This window comes from Schistocerca gregaria, chromosome 1, assembly GCF_023897955.1.
Source record: "Schistocerca gregaria isolate iqSchGreg1 chromosome 1, iqSchGreg1.2, whole genome shotgun sequence".
Classification (NCBI taxonomy): domain Eukaryota; kingdom Metazoa; phylum Arthropoda; class Insecta; order Orthoptera; family Acrididae; genus Schistocerca; species Schistocerca gregaria.
The window spans coordinates 1,004,001,778-1,004,025,472 of NC_064920.1; the positions used below are offsets into that span (position 1 = coordinate 1,004,001,778).

A 23,695-nucleotide genomic window follows, 5' to 3' on the forward strand; every position below is an offset into this window, starting at 1 on the left:
GTGTTCCCCAGGGAAGCGTCCTGGGACCTCTACTGTTCCTGATCTATATAAATGACCTGGGTGACAATCTGAGCAGTTCTCTTAGGTTGTTCGCAGATGATGCTGTAATTTACCGTCTAGTAAGGTCATCCGAAGACCAGTATCAGCTGCAAAGCGATTTAGAAAAGATTGCTGTATGGTGTGTCAGGTGGCAGTTGACGCTAAATAACGAAAAGTGTGAGATGATCCACATGAGTTCGAAAAGAAATCCGTTGGAATTCGATTACTCGATAAATAGTACAATTCTCAAGGCTGTCAATTCAACTAAGTACCTGGGTGTTAAAATTACGAACAACTTCAGTTGGAAGGACCACATAGATAATATTGTCGGGAAGGCGAGCCAAAGGTTGCGTTTCATTGGCAGGACACTTAGAAGATGCAACAAGTCCACTAAAGAGACAGCTTACACTACACTCGTTCGTCCTCTGTTAGAATATTGCTGCGCGGTGTGGGATCCTTACCAGGTGGGATTGACGGAGGACATCGAGAGGGTGCAAAGAAGGGCAGCTCGTTTTGTATTATCGCGTTATAGAGGAGAGAGTGTGGCAGATATGATATACGAGTTGGGATGGAAGTCATTACAGCATAGACGTTTTTCGTCGCGGCGAGAGCTTTTTACGAAATTTCAGTCACCAACTTTCTCTTCCGAATGCGAAAATATTTTGTTGAGCCCAACCTACATAGGTAGGAATGATCATCAAAATAAAATAAGAGAAATCAGAGCTCGAACAGAAAGGTTTAGGTGTTCGTTTTTCCCGCTCGCTGTTCGGGAGTGGAATAGTAGAGAGATAGTATGATTGTGGTTCGATGAACCCTCTGCCAAGCACTTAAATGTGAATTGCAGAGTAGTCATGTAGATGTAGATGTAGATGTAGATGTAGCACAGCACACAGACCTGTTCGCAAAATAAAGCAACAGACATGCAAACAACATATAAATTGTCAAAATAATGCTCTGCAGAATCGCTCACTAATTCTAAACTGTCCAAATAATGCAGTACACAGCATAAAGACCTGCAAACACAAGTAAATTACCGAAATAATGGTGTACAACGCTCTGCCAACACGCTCACAACGTTTAATTGCAGTGTACAAACACTCATTGCACGTAAAAACCGCTTTCGAACTATCGTCAACCATGATGTATCAATGAACAGTCCCCATCCAAGGTTCCAACGTGCACACGCCACGATAGTGCTGACGCGAGCCTCCACCATAGAGACTATCGCAGAGGCGCAAGCCATTGCTCTCAGAACGTTGCTGCCTACAGCCAGGAGGTGAACGTCATGTCTATTTTCGGGTATACAGTTAGATTCTTAGAGTCTTATACTGACGTCACATACCCAAGTAAATAATAAATAAGAACCAAGTCACCTAACCACCATGGCTGAAGTGTACCTGCCGGTCCAGAGCGGAGAGAGATGTTTGCATCGCGGCTCACCCTCGCAGACACAGCTAAAACGTTTCTCAATGTTATACTGACGTCACAGGTCGACCTATAGAAATCTGTTCCAATGCTTCCCAGAACAGAACAGGGTGCATTGTTACTAGGTGTCCTAATGGGGCATGTGATCTGCATCTAGCTGTGCACACATATGCCTGCCCAGTGTGGCAGACACATCACCACGAAATGTTCACGTAGCAACTCACCATCGCAGGTGCTTCTAAAAGGTTCTTACTGTTATACTGTCGTCACATGGTTATATAAATAAGGGCCAAGTCTACCTCTCAGAAATCGTTAAGTGCCATAGAAATAGTTGACTGCAGTTTTTGTAGGAGCTTTTTATGATGTCTCAGCTTGTCTGCATGGAAATTCTTGTCCTAACAGAATCTGTTTACCAAAATGACCCACAATAACGCCGAACGCATTTCTCCTGATGTTCCTAACGTGGCACCTCGACCTTCCTGGGAATCGTTAAGTCCTGCATTCAACAAAGTACTCTGAAACGCAAACGTTCTCACTGCTATGTAGATGCTCCTATGTCCCAGCACAAAGGATGTCTTGTGACTGAATGGAGCATTCTTGTCGGCTCTTACTGAATTTACCCGCCAAATTACTGATGATGCCTGTGTGGAGGCATTGTCCACCTTTTTCTTTCTGCAGATGAGACTTTCAGAGGCAAAATTTTATTTTTTTACAGAACGCCATATTGCACTGACAGTTAAACTTTGCAAAAGTGGCCTACAAATCGTCAAATAAGGAAAGACACTGGCTCAATTACACTGCTCTGTCACTGAGGACAGAAGCTTGAATATTAGAGCATGAAATCGATCTCCAATGTGGTAATGTATCACTGCATACCAAGTCGATGTAGTAAACATACAACTTGTATCCTGCACAATACAAAATCGCCCCATTTGCATCATGCATATAGCTATCGACCACCAGACACTTGTACATATACTGCGAAGACAGATAGCACCGTAAGTATACTCCTTGCAGCGCTAGGTATTTTCCCACAGGATTGGACGGTCATCCACCGCAGCCAACGGTCACAAGACATCTGCTCCTGATGAATGACCAGAGCGCCCTCAGCAGACCGAAGTCGCTCTCTGAACTGCTGTACAAAGACATGCTCACTTTCCATTGCACAAAGCTGTTATTGTTTCTGGCCCCAACCTGCTTGGTTGCTTGCTTCCTGCACCCATCTCCAAACTCTGGGATTGCACAAATATATGTAATTTCATATGGTTTGCCAGAATATCATACCATTTATGCGGTACTTCTCGATATCTAGCACACAGCAATATCACTTGCATAGCAGTATCACTCGCACAGTATAATTCCAAAGATACAGAATGGAAATTATCTCTCTAGAACCCTGAAACTTTACCAAGGTAGAGCATCCTATAAAACAATGAATAACTAGAACCTTATCCCATCTGTGAAGACCTTTATGTGAGACCTCGAAAAAAGTAGAGGAAATTGATACTTCCACTCGCGAATACCGATGTCAGTGATGTAACAGATTCCAATTCATTCTTATATTTTACAAAGTCAACTACGACGATTGTCGTATCTAGAGAACCAGCAAATGTGTCTTCCATGTTTCTTTCACCTGCTTGTTGCACACACACTATCACTGTTCCCTCAACAAAATAAATTCATGAAATTTGCAGTAGCAGTCAACTGCACAATTTATATGGAAGGGAATAATGGTCCAGCGCAAACACACGTCCATATTGAATCTTCTCAAATTTTCCCTTTGCTATGAAAGCTATCCAACACATACCAGATATTTGTCTTCTATTCGGCTGTCTAGAGGACAGCATAGTTAAGTCAACTACATTCCTGCATCCCCACAGGCCTCTACATTCAGACAGCTCCCACCGTTAGTCTGAAACATGAATTATTCCCACCAAGCACGCAAAGTTAGAATCGTCCTAGAAAACTCGCCACGTATATATTTTATCACTGTACTTACAATTAAATATTATGAACGTAGTCTCAATTGGACGACATTCGACAATGAACAAAGTATCAGAAATACACCCTGCTGATGGCTGTAGTTCTGGAAATAGAATATGTCATGAATACTTTTACTTTTCCTATCTCAGTATTCCACATTAAATCCATACCTCCCTTAAGGTTGAACATAGTAATTTCCTTTGCAAATGTCAGAACACACACACATTCCTGATGCTATGATATATTGCCACGCTCTAATATTCAAGCTTCCGTCCTCAGTGACAGAGCAGTGTAATTGAGCTAGTGTCTTTCCTTATTTGACGATCTGTAGACCACTTTTGCAGGGTTTAACTGTTAGTGCAATATGGCGATCTGTACAAATTAGTTTTGTGACTGAAAGTCTCATCTGCAGAAAGAAAAAGGTGGACAATGCCCTCACACTGGCGACATGAGTAATTTGACGGGTAAATTCAGTAAGAGCCTATCAGTATGCTCCATTCAGTCACAAGACATCCTTTGTGCTGGGACATGGGAGCCTCTATGTAGCAGTGAGAATGTTTGCGTTTCAGAGATGTTTGTTGAAACAGGACTTAATGATTCCCAAAAGGGTTTACACGTGATGGACGGGGTGCCACGTTAGGACCATCAGGAGAAATGCGTTCGGCGTTATAATGGGCCATTTTGGTAAACAGGTTCTGTTAGGACAAGAATTTTCATGCGACCAAGCTGAGACATCATGAAAGTTCCTACAAAAGATACCGTTAACTATTTCTATGGCACATTACGATTTCTGAGAGGTAGACTTGGCCCTTATTTACATAGCAATGTAACGTCAGTATAACATTGAGAACCTTTTAGATGCACCTGCGATGGTGAGTCGCTATCTGTACATTTTGTGGTGATGTGTCAGCCACACTGGGCAGGTATACGCGTGCACAGCTAGGTGCAGATCACATGTCCCATTACGATCACTAGTAACAGTGCACCATGTCCTATTCTGGGAAGCATTAGAACAGATTTCTATAGCTTGACCTGTGACGTCAGTATAACATTGATAACCTTTTTAGCTGTGTCTGTGAGGGGGAGCCAATATGCATACATCTCTCTCTGCTCCGGACTGGCAGGTACGCCTCAGCCATGGTGGTTAGGTGAATATGTGCACGTCCAGAAGGAGACATGGCTCTTATTTACATAGACATGTGATGTCAGTATAAGTCCCGAAGAATTCTAACTGTGTACCCGAAAACAGATGCGACTTTCACCTCCTGGCTGTAGGTAGCAGTGGCCTGAGAGCCTCTGCGTTAGTCTCTCCAGCGGTGACTCGCGTCGGCGGCGTTAGCGCCTGTGCACATTGGAACCTTTGTTGGGGACTGTTCGCTGATACGTCCTGGTTGGTGATACTTCGAAAACGGTTTTTATGTGCAATGAGTGTTTGTACACTGCAATACTTTCGGCTCTTTAATCGTTTTGGATGTGTTCGCAGAGTGTTATACAGCATTATTTCGGTAGTTTACGAGTTGTTAGCAGGTCTGTATGATGTGTACTGCATTATTTGGACAGTTTAGAATGAGCCTGTCTGCAGGGCGTTTTACGTGCCACATTTTGACAATTTACGAGTTTTTTGTGTGTCTTTTGCATTATTTTGCGAGCAGGTCTGTAGGAATGCATTATTTCAGTAATTTACGAGTTGTTTGATGTCTGTACATCAGTGTACTGCATTATTTCGGCAGTTTCCAATTATTCAGCGTGTCTGCAAAGTGTTTTACAAGCATTATTTTGACAATTTCCGAGTTGTTTTCCTGTCTGCACATCCATGTACTGCATTATTTTGGTGGTTTATGAGCAGTTTAAAGGTCTGTAGGTTATATACTGTGTCCCTAAGCAAGGCAGAGGGATTGTTTTGTTCAGTGTAATAAATGTACTGTGTGAAATCCATCGCTAAATAATTGTTTCCAAAATAAATAAAGCACAATCCTTCCCATACAGCAGCCCAGGATTGGTTGAGTCCTTTTCCCTCAATTTTTCCCCTAGACCGCCATGGGACAACAGCCCCTCTGGTGGTAGTACTGTGTACTAGGTCATTTGGACTCCAGATTTCATGGTGAACAACTGGATGGAGCTACTGCCTCAGATTGTTTAAATAAAGACTTCATGCAAAATAAAGATTTTTGTCCATCCTACCCAGCAGCCCAGCACAGGCTGAGTCCTTTTCCCGCCAATTCCAATGAAGAGGTGGAGGACGGATGACTTATGTTAGTGGAAGTAGCCCAAGTGACCTTTTTCTGCCAAAATTTGTACTTCCCACCATTTTCTGGGAGTTGGGATTTGGAGGGGAGGAGGTTAGCTTAGTGGAGATAGCCCACTTGACTTCTTTTCCCACCAAAATTTGAACTTCCCAGCATGATGTCATTGTGATGTTGCCACATCTCTCAACTCCATCTTGGATACGCCATCTTGAGTAAATTTGGCAACAAAGGAGATTGGGGCCGAATTGACTTTGTCCTACTACTTGTGTTAGTACCACCGGTGTTTCAACAAGGAGGGGATGTGGTGATTGGTGTTTAATGCCCCGCTGACAGTGAGGTCGTTGGAGATGGAGCATAAGCTCGGATTAGGGAAGGATGGAGAAGCACGGCGCTCATACCCTGTCGAAGGAACCATCCCAGCCTTTGCCTTAAGTGATTAAGGGAAACCATAGAAGGCCTGAATCAGGGTGGCTGGACGTGAGTTTGAACGGTCATCCTCCTGAATCTGAGTCCAGTGAGTTAACCACTGTGCAACCCCACTCAATGTTTTGGCGAGAGCTATGAGTTGTACAACACTGTGCACATACCCAAATAGTATCAACAGCTGGCAGTAGACCCTGCAGGCTGTGAGAACCAGCAAGGGTGACTGATACAGTGTGGTGAGCATGGCGAGGAACCCCACAGGATGAGTAATTTAATGAGCTCACCAACACCAACACCATCACAGTAACTATACATAAAAGATGCTAAGCCAAATCGTTACTACCTCATATGTTTTAGGTGGGATATCAGCATGATGTCAGTTGATGAAGACAGTGATGTGGTTGTAGCTTCATGAATATGCCTCACAGCAGCAAATAGTTTACCAATATTGATATACAGAAGTCATGAAGTGGAATTAGACCTATGGTTTCAAAAGAGCTTTATGTGGTGATTCGTGTTAGGGCAGATGGCAGACCCCATACAGGGAGCAGACTTTGTTAGTCATAAAAAGACTGAGATCACTCTCAGCACTACTCACAGGAAGAAGGAAAGAGAATTTGTCACAGGTTTCCTATGCCGAAATGCTATAAATACCACAGGCTTCACACACAGTTGGGTGGTGTAGAAGTGTAGTGATAGTACCACAGCTCACATGTAAGGGGCATTAAACAATCTGGTGGATTATACTAGAACCATACTGGGGAAACCAGTCTCATGGTGGCTGAGAAGGTTAGCCCAGGCCATTTTGTGGTGGCAAAAGCAGAGTTTGATGACACATTGTGAATGAGCATGAAACGAAGGTCTGATAGCCCATGGGTGTTGTCAGAAAGAAAGGTGGCACATGAAGGCCCAGTGGTGATTACCACACATTAAATGCCCATATTATCCCAGATTGCTATCTAGTACCAAATATCAATAACTAATCCAAATATCAATAACTAATGTGCTGGCAGGAGCATCTGCTTTCGGAGTGACTGACTGCAAAAAAATATGCAATCAGACACTGGTAGCGGAAAATGACATACCCAAGACCACAGTAATAATACAGTGAGCTGCGCAGGTGTAGCAGTATTTCATTGATGAAGTACTGGTGAGGACATTCTGGTCTTTTCAAAGTCTCTGGCACTGCGCAAAGAACTCCTCACGGCCATGGATCATAAACTTCTATTGTAGACATCTACAAAGGACGGCAAGATACAGGTGCCCTTGACTGCACTACTAATAGGTAAGAATGCGACTGGCCAACAGTCACTGCAATGGACCCCAAAAATGCAGAGGATTTTCGAGCAAGTAGAGGCTAGTCTGCAAAAAGTGGTTCTATTAGCACAACCCACGCACCTAGTAGTTGAAACAAGCCATCAAGCAGTGGATACAGCCATCCACCGTTATGTAGACATTCACCGACAGCTTTTAGGCATTTTTTCAGGCAAGTTCACAGTGTCACAAGTCAAGTGGAGTATGCATGACAGTGAGCTGCTGGCGATTTATGAGGCAGCAAAATATTTCAGCTCATACGTGGAGGTTAAGGCATTCACAATTTACAGTCACCACAATCCTATAACATTCACTTTCAAGAAGGATAAGGACAACTACTCCATCAGACAATCCCAGCAGTTAGAATTTATTGGCCAGTTCACTACAGATGTATGACACATTAAGGTAGCTGAAAATGTCATATCTGATCTCTTCTTGATAATGAGCAGTTGGCTGCCATGCAAGCTACAGATTCCCAACTAACAGAGTCTCTACAGAGCAGCTCTACAGGGCAGCAGCTTAAACATGAACGGCTGGAAGGGTCAAAGATTAATATCAGTTGTGATGTCTCACAATATAAAGCTAGTGTGGGACTCACAACCAAACTACACCCCTCACTGTCTCAAAACATAGGGAACACAGTCTGTTTGTGCACAACAGGCTCATTGTGATCACCTGCTCCACTGTAATGCTGCAGACTGTTGCAGTATGTCCCCTTTGAACTGCCATACACTGGGCTGTACAGAGTTTAGAGAGAAGAGTGGATCATACAATACAAAGAGACTGAAACGACAAGCGGCAGACTATCTGCCTTGGACAGGTAATGTCTGTGCATATGCTGGTGGCAAATGATGAATTAGGGCACGAGCAGCAGAGCAAAGTCCTCTATGCTGGAATGAACCAAGCAGCACACGTACTGCAATAAACATGTCAGGCAACCCTGGAGGAGAGTTTGGAAAGGACTATAACCCACACCAAAGCAGGCCGGAACATACAATATGTTACCAGTATTCATACATTCCAAGAGCTTCTCTCTGCTGTGAGGAGAGGGGGGTGAGAGGGAGGGTAAGTGAGAGACGCCGCCAACAGGAAAAGTTGCACACGGAATATTTTCGTGTCTTCTTTCGAGCGGAATAAGTGATAAACACTATACATGTGTTTACTCGTTGAATGATAACTACTCTTTGTAAATAATTTCTTTGACAATTCATGACATTGCATTAAAAAAGAAATAAGGTTTTTTGTGTAACATCTTGACGTCCTGTGGTCTACGTAATTTCGTAGAGAATACATAGGGGCAACACACTATAAACTCTTTGTGGTTAATTTAGATATATATCTAAAGACCCATCCATATGTAATGATCTGTCTGCGCAAATATCTGTGCAGACAGAGTGTGAACTGGAGATTTGCGCCGATATGAGGTGTATGCAAACCTGGAAGTTGTAGTTGGAGGTTTAAACAAAAGTTTGACGGTACTGACAGAGAAATCATTTGATCGAACTGAGGTGGCACTACCATGCAGATAACTTAACCAAAATTCTCAGTTCTCCTTGCTTTGCACTTAGAAATCTCAATTATAATGCTGACCTGCAAACGGGATTGGTAGCATACTTTTACATTGTTCAGTGATAGGCTATAATCTTGTGTGACAAAAGGGCGAAGAACGCTTCGAGCCACGTTTGGAACTCATTTTCATCTTGAGAGGAAGTTCCTTGAAATTTGTTCATTAGAGAGCGAAAAAAGTGAAAAACTGAGGGTGCAAGATCAGATGAATAAGGTGTTATGGAATGATTTCCCAACCCAACTCTTGTATACCATAGTGTCTTTTATCAGTCGATCAGAATGCCGGCGTGTGTGTTCACGGAGTAACATCACTTCACGCAGTCTTCCTGCTCATTGATCTTTGACTGCACCTGCAAGACATCTCAGTCATTGACAATTAATGTCAGTAGTGATGGCTATACTTCGGGGAAGCAATTGATAGTACATCACACCTTCGTTGTTCTACCAGATGCATCTTTTATGAAAGCGTGGACGTCTTTGCTTCGGGAGTTAGTGATTTGTTTGCGCTCAGCCATTCCTTTCTTTTTCTTATGTTAGGATAAACACACCACTACTCGTCACCAGTAATGATACAGGATATGAATGGTCACTGTTGTTCTTGAGATAATTAATGACGAGCAATCAGAGATGCTGATTTTCGTGATTTTTGTCTCAGTGCATGTGGTACTCACATAATCGATTTTTGAACTTTCCTCACTGCATGCAAATGCTGCACGATGGTGGAATGATGACAGTTCATCACATTTGCCAGCTCTCGATTACAATGACGTGGATGATTGTGGACTAATGTGTATAAACGACCTTCATCAAACCCTGAAGGTCGTCCTGAACATGGGGAGCCAGTATTTTCGAAACAGTCCTCCTTAAAACGAGGAAACCATTTTCTCGCTATGATTTGTCCAGTGACATTATCCCCATATATGGCGCTAATTTTTTGGTTGCCTCTACTGAACTCGAGCGAAGAATATAATGGAAATGTTCTGATTTCTCCACTTGGCTGTCCATTTTCTAACGTCCATAGCTCCACTCACTATCTCCAGCTAACAAAATGACAATATGTAAACTCAAACAGCAACAGTAAACTTTAAATAAAAAATAGCAATCAATAAATGAAGCCCCCCAACCAGAGTAACAACATGCAAAACAAAAATGCTACGAATTTATGCACCAACCCAACAAAGACAAATGGAGCCAGAAAATTGTGATAAGCTGATAATGGAGGATATTGCTGCAGTGTCTACAGGGACATAGGAATTCTTGCAATTGTTTTACTTGTTAAAATGACAGTTGGTAACACGAGTGAATTATATGTGAACTGTCGAATTACCCGCCATGTAGTGGGAAGAGGTAGGAGGCACCATATTAAGACCCATCTAAGCTTCCCAAGTGATTTAGTGTTTCCAACTACAGTGCCACATTCCCCTCGGTCTGCATCACTGGGTCCCACAATGCTGAGGACATCACTTCGCTGTCTGCAAAATGGCTTAGCGCGGAATGGCTGCCTAAGCGACCCGTGCAGTGACCCGCTGTGTGTCAGCCTTGTACAGGCGAGGAGTTGCGTCGACATCAGCCAATTTAGTGGTCTCTGCCCCTGGCGCATCAGCGTCACTCTCTGGGAGCCACAGGCAGCCCACTGCATGCTTATTTGATGTCATGGTTCAGATCACGAGCGAATACAAGTGCCTGCGATCCGACGTCCGAATCTGCGGCCCTCGCTTCAGGATGCCTCCGGCGTGTGTTGGGAGCCAATAAGTCTGCCGTGGTAGCGAGCCATGGCTTGGCCTGCCGCTGGCTGTCTGCGGACCCTTCGTTGGCCTCAGAGGGTGGAACCAGGGACCTGCCATGGACTAGAAAGCTGGCGGTCTATCTGCTGCTGTGTGTAGCGGTGGTGTGACACTCCCCGCCGTCCAGGAGAGCTGCCACACTTAAATGCTTTGTCAGTGAACCAGCATCTATTTATATGTCGCTGTGTGCCTCTGTTATGCTAAACACGCCACTCTGCATCACGTGCTCATAACACTTAGGCTGGCCAGTGGTCACATTCTGGATGTGACTTGCAGCATGCAAACCACTTCGTGTACTTTTTCCGGCGGTTCTACGCTCCTGTGGCCTCTATTTTACTTCGCAACTGCTGGAGAGCATAACTCACTGTAAACAGGCCCGTTCCTGGCTGTAACTTGAGCGGTCAGAAACATTGAACTAAAATTGACATTTCCTAACCCAAACAATAGTGCTGCTATAGGCACAGTACATTCAGTAAAATGTTCGAGACAGACAGTAAATCCCATACTAGAGTTTAGAATGGCGCAAAAGTCTGTAAAAGGTTGTTGGTTGATTCAAGCAACGAACTGAAAATCGCGACTCAGAAGCAAACTAAACTATAACTCAGTGGCCACACCTATTGTTTCTAACGCGTGTATAAAGCTGTAAATTATTATTCATAACTTGTCAGAATTGATATATTACAGAATTGAGATGCTTTATTTATCTTCATGAAATCTCCTCCAGGACAACATGAATAGCATCACATTTGTTGGGTAAGACCTCACTCAATGGTTGTTTCGAAATTGCAGTAGAACATTCTAGCTCACTGTTACCTCTTCCTGTTGAGAAGGATGCTCATGAGGAAAAAATTGCTCTCCTGATAAAATTATTTTTCCGTGTTATACAAGGTGTTATGAGCATCAAAAGATACTGTAATTATATTGTTGCTGTTGTTGTAGTCTTCAGTCCTGAGACTGGTTTGATGCAGCTCTCCATGCTACTCTATCCTGTGAAAGCTTCTTCATCTACCAGTACCTACTGCAACCTACATCCTTCTGAATCTGCTTAGTGTAGTCATCTCTTGGTCTCCCTCTCCGATTTTTACCCTCCACACTGCCCTCCTATACTAAATTGGTGATCCCTTGATGCCTCAGAACATGTCCTACCAATCGATCCCTTCTTCTGGTCAAGTTGTGCCACAAACTTCTCTTCTCCCCAATCCTATTCAATACCTCCTCATTAGTTATGTGATCTACCCATCTAATCTTCAGCATTCTTCTGTAGCACCACATTTCGAAAGCTTCTATTCTCTTCTTGTCCAAACTATTTATCGTCCATGATTCACTTCCATACATGGCTACACTCCATACAAATACTTTCAGAAATGACTTCCTGACACTAAATCTATACTCGATGTTAACAAATTTCTCTTCTTCAGAAACGCTTTCCTTGCCATTGCCAGTCTACATTTTATATCCTCTCTACTTCGACCATCATCAGTTACTTTGCTCCCCAAATAGCAAAACTCCTTTACTATTTTAAGTGCCTCATTTCCTAATCTTATTCCCTCAGCATCACCAGACTTAATTTGACTACATTCCATTATCCTCGTTTTGCTTTTGTTGATGTTCATCTTATACCCTCCTTTCAAGACACTGTCCATTCCGTTCAACCGCTCTTCCAAGTCCTTTGCTGTCTCTGACAGAATTACAATGTCATCGGCGAACCTCAAAGTTTTTATTTCTTCTCCCTGGATTTTAATACCTACAGCGAATTTTTCTTTTGTTTCCTTTACTGCTTGCTCAATATACAGATTGAATAACATCGGGGAGAGGCTACAACCCTGTCTTACTCCCTTCCCAACAACTGCTTCCCTTTCATGTCCCTCGACTCTTATAACTGCCATCTCGTTTCTGTACAAATCGTAAATAGCCTTTCGCTCCCTGTATTTTACCCCTGCCACCTTTAGAATTTGAAGGAGAGTATTCCAGTCAACATTGTCAAAAGCTTTCTCTAAGTCTACAAATGCTACAAACGTAGGTTTGCCTTTCCTTAATCTTTCTTCTAAGATAAGTCGTAAGGTCAGTATTGCCTCACGTGTTCCAGTATTTCTACGGAATCCCAACTGATCTTCCCCGAGGTCGGCTTCTACTAGTTTTTCCATTCGTCTGCAAAGAATTCGTGTTAGTATTTTGCAGCTGTGGCTTATTAGACTGATTGTTCGGTAATTTTCACATTTGTCAACACCTGCTTTCTTTGGGATTGGAATTATTATGTTCTTCTTGAAGTCTGAGGGTATTTCGCCTGTTTCATACACCTTGCTCACCAGACGGCAGAGTTTTGTCAGGACTGGCTCTCCCAAGGGACATTTAATAAATAATGCTAATTATTTCTACATCACTTTACAGTCCTTCAGTATAATCTTCCCGCTTCTCTATGACTGAATCCCATTGTCTTGGAAACTCTATTATTCCATCCCAGACACTACTTCCGTTGATACGTCGATTGGCTAGGGTAACCGGTAATAGTGGTAGACAGTTCTTGCAGAGAAGATAACGACGTCAACGTGTATCATTTTCAACTTCAAGAACAAGTCAAAGTCTGGTGGACTGATTCTGGGCTGTAGGAAGAATGTTGCAACATTTCCTGTATGCATTCGCGTAGTTTTTTGCCTACATCATTGCCACTATACGAGCGAGCAAAAACCATCATTTGCTTGAGCTTTGACTGAGAAAATCGAAATCCCCCCACTCACTAGACTGTGATTTCAATTCTACTTCAGAGTCTCTAATACATGTTCCACCAACAGTGACATTTCAACACAAGAATCCTTGAACTTCATAGTCGAAGCGTTGTTCGAGCAATATTGCAATGTCCTGGCGTTTTTGCTTCTCTTCAACAGTCAACCAGTATGGGACCCATGTTGCAAATTTTTTTCTCTTATTCAAATCATTTGTCAGAACGAGGAGTACTGATGTTGGGGAATCCCTGTGTCTTCAGAGAGTTCCTCATAAGTCACACTGCGATCTTATTCAAGAGCATCTGCCATATGTTTCACACGTCGTTCATCTGTTGACGTTTTCGGCTTTCCAGGTCTTGATGATCCTGAAAACGATTAGCCCAACGTGAAATTATACTATGGACCACTGTTAACTGACCACAAACTTCACTTAACGCACTGTGGATTTATATCGAGTTTTCCCCGTGTAAAGTTTCGATCTTCATGTACATCCTCTGGTCTCCAACTGTCACAATTCCTGACGCCCGTGCAGGGTCCATTTCTATCCTTCACCAGTTTTATGTTAGAATACACAGCGAAAAACAAAATCACTTGCCTCTTCCTCAAGCTTCGAAGTACACTATGTGATCAAAAGTATATGGACACCTGGCTGAAAATGACGTAAAAGTTCATGGCGCCCTCCATCGGTAATGCTGGAATTCAATATGGAGTTGGTCCACCCTTAGGCTTGATGACAGCTTCCACTCTCGCAGGCATACCTTCAATCAGGTGCTGGAAGGTTTCTTGGGGAATGGTAACCCATTCTTCTACATCTACATCTACATTTATACTCCACAAGCCAGTGAACGGTGTGTGGCGGAGGGCACTTTACGTGCTACTGTCATTACCTCCCTTTCCTGTTCCAGTTGCGTGTGGTTCGTGGGAAGAACTACTGCCGGAAAGCCTTTGTGCGCGCTCGAATCTCTCTAATTTTACATTTGTGATCTCCTCAGCAGGTATAAGTAGGGGAAAGCAATATATTCGAGCTACACCGCGATGCAGAGTGCCTCTCTTGCAGAGTCTGCCACTTGAGTTTGCTAAACATCTCCATAACGCTATCACGGTTACCAAATAACCTTGTGACGAAACGCGCCACTCTTCTTTGGATCTTCTCTATCTCCTCTGACAACCCGACCTGTTATGGATCCCACACTGATGAGCAATACTCAAGTATAGATCGAACGAGTGTTTTGTAAGCCACCTCCTTTGTTGATGGACTACATTTTCTAGGGACTCTTCCAATGAATCTCAACCTGGCACCCGCATTATCAACAATTAATTTTATATGATCATTCCACTTCAAATCGTTCTGTTTGCATATTACCACATATTTTACAGAAGTAGCTGCTACCAGTTTTTGTTCCACTATCATATCATCATATAGTAAAGGACCCTTCTTTCTATATATTCGCAATACATTACATTTGTCTATGTTAAGGATCAGTTGCCACTCCTTGCACCCAGTGCCTATCCGCTACAGACCTTCCTGCATTTTGTTGCAATTTTCTAATGCTGCAGCTTCTCTGCAAACTACAGCATCATCCGCGAAAAGCAGCGTGGAACTTCCGACACTATCTACTAGGTCTTTTATATATATTGTGAAAAGCAATGGTCCCATAACACTCCCCTGTGGTACGCCAGAGGTTACTTTAACGTCTGTAGACGTCTCTCCATTGAGAACAACATGCTGTGTTTTGTTTGCTAAAAACTCTTCAATCCAGCCACGCAGCTGGTCTGATATTCCGTAGGCTCTTACTTTGTTTATCAAGTGACAGTGCAGAACTATATCGAGCGCCTTCCGGAAGTCAAGGAAAATGGCATCTACCTGGGAGCCTGTATCTAATATCTTCTGGGCCTCATGAACAAATAAAGCGAGTTAAGCAAAAAACATGTTCTAAAATTCTACAACAGATCGATGTCAGAGATATAGGCCTATAGTTTTGCGCATCTGCTCGACGACCATTCTTGAAAACTGGAACTACCTGTGCTATTTTCCAATCATTTGGAACCTTCCGTTCCTCTAGAGACTTGCAGTACACGGCTGTTAGAAGGGGGGTAAGTTCTTTCACGTACTCTGTATAGAATCGATATGGTATACTGTCAGGTCCAGTGGACTTTCCTATGTTGAGTGATTTCAGTTGCTTTTCTATTCCTTGGACATTTATTTCGATGTCACCCATATTTTCGTTCGTGCGTGGATTTAGAGAAGGAACTGCAGTGCGGTCTTCCTCTGTGAAACAGCTTTGGAAAAAGGTGTTTAGTATTTCAGCTTTATGCGTGTCGTCCTCTGTTTCAATGCCATTATCATCGCAGAGTGTCTAAATATGCTGTTTCGATCCACTTACTGATTTAACATAAGACCAGAACTTCCTAGAATTTTCTGCCAAGTCGGTATTTAGAATTTTACTTTCGATTTCACTGAATGCTTCACGTACAGCCCTCCTTACGCTAACTTTGACATCGTTTAGCTTCTGTTTGTCTGAGAGGTTTTGGCTGCGTTTAAGTTTGCAGTGAAGCTCTCTCTGCTTTCGCAGTAGTTTTCTAACTTTGTTGTTGAATCACGATGGGTTTTTCCCGTCCCTCACAGTTTTACTCGGCACGTACCTGTCTAAAACGCATTTCACGATTGCCTTGAACTTTTTGCATAAATACTCAACATTGTCAGTGTCGGAACAGAAATTTTCGATTTGATCCGTTAGGTAGTCTGAAATCTGCCTCCTATTACTTTTGCTAAACAGATAAACCTTCCTCTTTTTTTATATATTCCTATTTACTTCCATATTCAGGGATGCTGCAACGGCCTTATGATCACTGATTCCCTGTTCTGCACTTACAGAGTCGAAAAGTTTGGGTCTGTTTGTTATCAGTAGGTCCAAGATTTTATCTCCAAGAGTCGAATCTCTGTTTAATTGCTCGAGGTAATTTTCGGATAGTGGACTCAGTATAATGTCACTCGATGCTCTGTCCCTACCACCTGTCCTAATCATCTGAGTGTCCCAGTCTATATCCGGTATTACGGAGTCCTGCACTGAGGAGAAATATCGATGTCAGTCAGTGAGTCAAGGCACGAAGTTGACGTTCCAAAACATCCCAAAGGTGTTCTACAGGATTCAGGTCAGGACTCTGTGGAGGTCAGTCCATTACAGGGATGTTATTATCGTGTAACCACTCCGCCACAGGCCGTGCGTTATGAACAGGTGCTCGATCGTGCTGAAAGATGCAATCGCCACCCCCTAATTGCTCTTCAACAGTGGGAAGCGAGATGGTGCTTAAAACATCGATGTAGGCCTGTGCTGTGATAGTGTCACACAAAACAACAAGCGCCCTCCATGAAAAACACGACCACACCATAACACCACCACCTCCGAATTTTATTTTTACTGTTGGCGCTATGCACTTTGGCGGGTGATGTTCTCCAGTCATTCGTCATACCCACATCCTGGCATCGTATCGCCACATTGTGTACCATGATTCGTCACTCCATACAACGTTTTCCCACTGTTCAATCGTCCAATATTTACGCTCCTTACACCAAGCGAAGCGTCGTTCGGCGTTTACTGGCGTGATGTGTGGCTTATGAGCAGCCTCTCGACCATGAAATCCAAATTTCCTCACCTCCCACCTAACTGTTACAGTACTTGCAGTGGATCCCGACGCAGTTTGGAATTCCTGTGTGATGGTCTGGATAGATGCCTGCCTATTACACATTACGACCCTCTTCAACTGTCGGCAGACTCTGTCAGTCAACAGACGAGCTCGGCCTGTACGCTTTTGTGCTGTAAGTGTCCCTCCACGTTTCCACTTCACTACCACATAGGAAACAGTTGACCTAGTGATGTTTCTTTTTGGAGTGTGGAAATCTCGCAGACATACATATGATACAAATGACACTCAATCACCTGACCACGTTCCAAGTCCGCGAGTTCCGCGGAGCACCCCATTCTGCTCTCTCACGATGTCGAATGACTACTGAGGTCGCTGATATGGAGTACCTAAGCAGTAGGTGGCAGTAAAATGCACCTAATATGAAAAACGTATGCTTTTGGGGTGTCCAGATACTTTTGATCACATAGTGTCTGTCTGACGAAATTATCATTGTAGTTACTTCAAACAGTTCACAGTAACACCAAGCTGTGCATTATTAATGAAATGTCCTTCGTATGTTTCCAAATCCATCCGCAAACAACTATGTCAGTCCTTGGTTTGCCGGCCGCTGTGATGAGCGGTCCTACACGCTTCAGTCCAGAACCGCGCTGCTGCTACGGTCACAGGTCCGAATCCTGCCTCGGCCATGAATGCGTGTGATGTCCTTAGGTTAGTTGGGTTTGAGAAGTTCTAAGTCTAGGGGACTGAAGCCCGCAGATGTTAAGTCACATAGTGCTTAGAGCCATTTGAACCATCTGAGTCGTTGGTTTTGCCCACAAACTAGCGAAGTGAAGTTATATGCGAAAACTGTCTACGCTTATTCTGCCTCAGACCATTTTGATGTATCTTTCTGTTTCCTGCACTTTTTTTTCAACACAGGTAGCGAACACAGACGTAATGGTGTTTCCCCATGACCAAAGTTTCTGAACAAATGAAATGAAATTTGATGTTCTGACAACCTGAAATTTCTTTTCTAGGCCGACACATGGCGGGCGAGCAATAGATTGAAACTTGTGTCGTGTTAAGACACCATATTTGAAGCGATTTACACATTTGCGCAGACAGATCGTTGCATATGGGCAACAACATTCTGAAATTTGTGCTTCATTTTATCTTTCATAGAAACCGAGTGAAATTGTACAATTTTTAAAGGACTGGTATTGTGTTCAGAAGAAGCACGTTGTAAATCCCCATTCGCGTATTCTGATTTAGACGTTCCATAGTTCCTTTGAGTCACTTCAGCCCCATGCCAATTTGGTGTCAACAAGTCAAACGTGTTTTCCTAAAGTGTCTTTGTCCAGCTTAGCTAATGCTCCATCTATAAGGAACTGGATGTAAACGAAGAGCAAAACTCTATTTTTTGGTTCCGTAGAAGAGTATTTATTTTATAATACGTCTGCAATATGCTGTATAAGTCAGTGAACTACATGAGATGCCAAATAGTACGTCTACATCACTTCAAATTGTTGTAACTGAACAGACCTTCCACTACTTCCCTAATGTATGAAAACGTATTAAGACAATATAGCGAGAGTAATTAATTGATGATATTTTGCTGTGTTTGATTATACCGAATATCTATACATCACATTCATACTAATCTTTGGTAGTAAGCAGTGGAGACGTACCAAAGATCGCCACACCCTTGAACCGCCATCTTTATACGTGTGAGGTGTCAGTCAACGTGACGTGATACGGATAGTTGAAGTTGTGAAAGGGAGTGGTGTAGAGTGAAGATACCGCTGTTGGAAGACAGTTGATTAGTGGTGAGTGTTGTGTGTTTGCATTCTTAAATAGTTTATCTGTTTCGAAGGTGAAGGTCTATTTGTTGTACTATACTAGCAGGTTATATCCGTCAAATTTGTGCACCAAGGAATTTTAACGTGATAAATAGTTTGCGAAAGGTAGGCCATGCATTGAAGGCAGGGCATCAGGTCTCGCGATTTGTTACAGTGGTGGCATGAATTTCTATAACCCTGACAAGAATATCACAGCGTGCAACTTTTAAGAGTAGCCCTGTCACATGACAGGTCTGCAGACAAGTTTTTAAGGCGCTAAAGAAATGTAAATGTAGTGGTGGTTCTATTTAGTTTTTATGTTGTTTACCACTAAATGTTTCAAACATCACGAACATTTGTCCTGGAATAGTGCTTTCGCTTTAATATTAGCGGCTCCATCGTAACCTTTTTTTCCTCTCCTTTCCACTCTGAATTTTACTTGGTGAGATGTTGAATAAATGGTTAACGTTGTTGTTGCAGAGAACCAGCAATTCTTGTTTGTGTGTGTTTCCGTAATTGTAGTTCTTTAAGCATTCACCTAGACACTTTTTCAGTGCTTTGACATTTTTGTTAACGATATAGGGAAGTATGTCATGTATGTCAAGTGTAATAAGAATTGACATTTTTCCACAGGATCTTTCTTTCACCTGCAGACAAATCGAGCCAGTAAAAATGCCGAAATCAGTGAGTACCGTTTTTGAAATGTAATGTGATAAAAGAATTATAGCACTATTTCATGATGTAATGTTTAATAAAAATATTAAAGGATGATATGGATGCGAAGTTATTTTAATATAGGTAGTAAGTATTACACTTCCAGAATGAAAGCTCTTGAGGAAAGAAGCAATTGTCTCAACACTTAACTCCCAAATGTTTATCAGATTCCAGTGTTGGTTCTAATAATGCTACTTAAAATGTGGCCTCATGAAGCAAGAGAACCAAGACCCATGAGACCTCATTTTAAAAGCTATAATTTTGGCATCATGACTATCAAATTTTCATAGCAATAAGTAGTGATGCAGGCAGGTAGCCACACTAGTTGCATAAAACATGCTCTGGGTGTTTAAAATTAATAAAAGAAATATATCCTATTGGTCTAGTTCTAAATTAGGTAATGATACATTAGAGTAATGCTTATTGATTTTATCAGATGCCAGCACCGACAGCATGGTTTACTGCACTAAAAGCATTTGGGGAGTGAAATGGGAAAGATAAGGCTCAGGGATGAATGATTTCTAAATTGTGAACAAAAATGTTACTTCTTTAAGTCATGTTAGTAGAACTGGGATTGGCCAGTTTTGTAAAACGCTATGCACCATTGGAAGTTAACATATGACAGAACCACAACCACTGTTACTTACAAAACTGAGGTACAGCACACCGTCAGGTGGCTTGCGGAGTATGGATGTTGATATAAATTCTCCTGTGGGCGTTTCGTGTAGCCAGAGATGTAAATCTCGTAAATATTTACCTAACTTTTTTATCTGTTAATTAATTTTTGAAAACATCACACAAGACAAATCAATCAACTAGTCTTGTACATATGATGGACTGCATATTGTACTGTGAATAAAGTATGAACACTGTAAGGGTTTGGGCCAGTACACAATTCTCACCATTTATGGCAGTGGATACCAAGAGAATAGCATTGATATGAAAAGGACTGATTCTTCCATGATCTCTGCAAGGGGACTAGAAAGTCATCACAGTTGCTGAAAATTCTTAGGCTAACCATTGTAACGAAGAGCTTGCTGCCCGAGTAAGTTGTTAGACCATGGGACTGACAAACATTCTTATGTAGCATGTTGATTGCTGTGTGGGGAGTAGTACTGTTCTGGCAGTCTTCTAGGAAGCAATAACAAAATAAAGAATTGTGAGTGGTACACAACAGATTAGCATTTACCTAATAATCCTAATATTTATGCAACTGGGAAATACATTATAAGATTCGTTTGTGCCCAACTTTCACAGTTTTCACCTAGTCACCACCAAAGTGCTGGAAAATATCTACCAACTAAAATATCATAATCCTGCCTAGAGGATGTGGAATTTTAAAGGGGTCTGCCTGAAGACTTTTTTACCACACTTTTATTTCACAATTAAAGCTGGTTTCAGCTTATCCCAGTTCGTGTATTACAGCTTTGCTGGTTGCCTGTCTTCCATTTTTTGTAGTTTGTGATATACATTCTTAATGTCTGCCAAAATAGTTGATATATGCAATATCTATTAAGTTTTCTGTCTTTACATTGCAGTTTGTTTTTATGATGGAGAAAAGTCTTGCTTGTGGCAAAGTATTGTCAGTTCTCGTATCACTTTCCTTGGATTTTCCAACTCAAGCAAGTTTATCACCTGTCAACATGTCTCACACACTTTTAATGTGCCAGAAGGTTTAAATTCAGTGCAATTCCGATGTAATACCACTCTCTGCAGAGTTTTGCTAAGGGTGGAAAGTTGTAGTTGCTGATCAGATTTTTGTCAGGTAATATTTGAATTAGCCTAAGTCAAATTGACATGTCCTGTAAATTTAAAGTTGCTCTGTTTCGTTGGCAGGTAACGTGTCCGACAAAAATACGAAAACAAAGATAATTAGAAGAATACTGCCAATAAAAATCCGGAAATCAGTTTGACAATAAATGTATGGGTTATTGGGTAGTTTGTACCAGATTTAGGTAAATGAGCTGCAGACTAAAGCATACATAGTTATTTGTGATATCTATAACTTGTTAATCTTACTTTTGGTGGTGATTAGGTGAAAGTTGGGTACAAATGTATATGATGTATTTCCCAGTTGCATAAAACTAGCATTGTTAAGTAAATGCTAATCTGTTGCCATTCTCACAATTCCTTTTTTTTTTTTTTTTTTTTTTTTTTTTTTTTTTTTTTTCTCTCCTGCTGGAAGGTAAGTTGCTCCATATGATGGCGCAACCTCGTACGAAACTGAGTTACATTGAAACTTCCTGACAGATTAAAACTGTGTTCCTTTCTTCTAAGCGTACTAGTGTGGCATGTTGTACAACAAAAATCCTGTGGACTTTGGAAGGTAGGAGATAAGGTACTGGCAGTCTTGAAGCTCTGAAGGTGGGTTGTACGTGAATAGCCTGTGAAAGGCAAAGATACCAGGTTTGAGACCTGGTCCCACATGGATCAGTGCGCATGCCACTGCAGGATGAAAATTAATTCTAAATTCAGTTATAGTTCTTGTACCTATTAAGTTGTTAAATATTCAGCATTATTTGAAATGGAAAGCCATAATGTGCTGCAAACTGTGCAACGGCAAATGCTGATGAGATATCCGGGGCTTATTTTCTGAACTGGGTATGAACAAGAAAATCCAGTTACATAAATACCTAGGTAATAACTTCCAGTTGTAAAAAGTCATCCAGTTTTATAGTTGTTTTTTAGTAGTGTGGATGCTTCGTGCAATTAATCTAGTTGTGAGGCTTTGCATTTTCCTGTAATATTTAAAATGAAAAGTATAAACATTGTTGTTAATGTGGTTCAACATGCTCCTGAAATATGGGTATAATCTCAATTAGATGGTAGGCTATACATTTAAAGCAAGTTGGAATTTAAGATAAAGTGGTAATAATTTTGAGGCACAATGGCCTTGTCAAATTCCTTCAGTTCGAAGGCGCTTCAGTGATTTGCGTGCCCCTGACCTTTGCCAGTTGTCTAACTGGTGAAATGACAAATATAGATGTAATCAGTGAAATGTGGTTACAAGGAAAGTTTTTGCTTTGCTGTCCCTAATTATGAAAAGAATAGCCACAGATTTAGACAGACTAAAATGAAACAGTGTAGGGCATTATTAGCCAGGAGACCATGCCTCAGGTTGAATGTCATGCGAAAGTCATTTTGACATCACTTCGGTGACTTGTGCATTGATGACGACACACCTAGTCCGAATGGATAAAATTACTGAGGTAGGAATTGATCCCGGGCCCCATGTGTGGCAGTCAGCCTTGCAGACTTGGAGTACTCAATAAATTAGTAATATATGGGATGGGAAGTGTCTACACAAGTCTGTGAACCAGAGTGGGCAAATACTGATGGCTAAAACAGTGAATAAAAGATGTACACAATATTTGAAACTCTCGGCTCATCTATAAGGAGAAATTTAGTCAATAAGGTGTGAAAGTGAATTATGCAGAGATATTTAAATCAGTACTTTATTTGATTATTTGCATCTTCTAGCTTACGATTTGGGCTACCAAGTTTTCCATTCAGTGCAAAATGTTTCATCACTCTTTGCTTCTCAGTAGACAGTTCAGAGATTTCACTACCATACTTTTATGGACTTAACCATTATTGCTTTTGCAGTTGGTAGGCTGTGTGGATTGGTGTGGTTTCTGCAGAAGTTATATGAATAGAATGTCTTAAGTTAGTGAAAAAATGTAAAGCCATTGTGAAAGGTAGAAAGAATGGCTTTGCATAGCAGTCAATTTGAATTGAATGAAAAATTGATGCCAGCCTTGAATCCTTAGTTCCGTTACCTGATTGGTGACTAGAGGTATTTATTTCAGGATTATATTGGTAAGGTTACTACTTTAGTAGACAGCAATGATTAATGGTTGCTGGCATAAGGTGGGTGAAGGTAAGCAAGTACTGTTGCTAGGAAAAAGATTGTCAGCTTTGACATTACTTGTTAAGTATGGGAGTTATGGAAAAACTCCAACATTTCTATTAATCTTAGGCCTAGGCAAAGATGTGGGAAGTAAAAAATTGAGTCTAGA

At 41.8% G+C, this 23,695-nt stretch overlaps 1 protein-coding gene across 1 annotated transcript in view; it reads left to right on the plus strand.

Annotated features, from left to right (window-relative positions):
• The first annotated feature begins 18,777 nt into the window (after nt 1-18,777).
• Nucleotides 18,778-23,695, plus strand: part of LOC126278637 (moesin/ezrin/radixin homolog 1) — an 83,654-nt gene continuing 78,736 nt past the window's right edge. The window contains exons 1-2 of the mRNA XM_049978867.1: nt 18,778-18,950; nt 19,596-19,646. Coding sequence (XP_049834824.1) covers nt 19,635-19,646 — 12 coding nt within the window. The 5' untranslated portion in view covers nt 18,778-18,950; nt 19,596-19,634. The remainder of the gene's footprint in view (nt 18,951-19,595; nt 19,647-23,695) is intronic.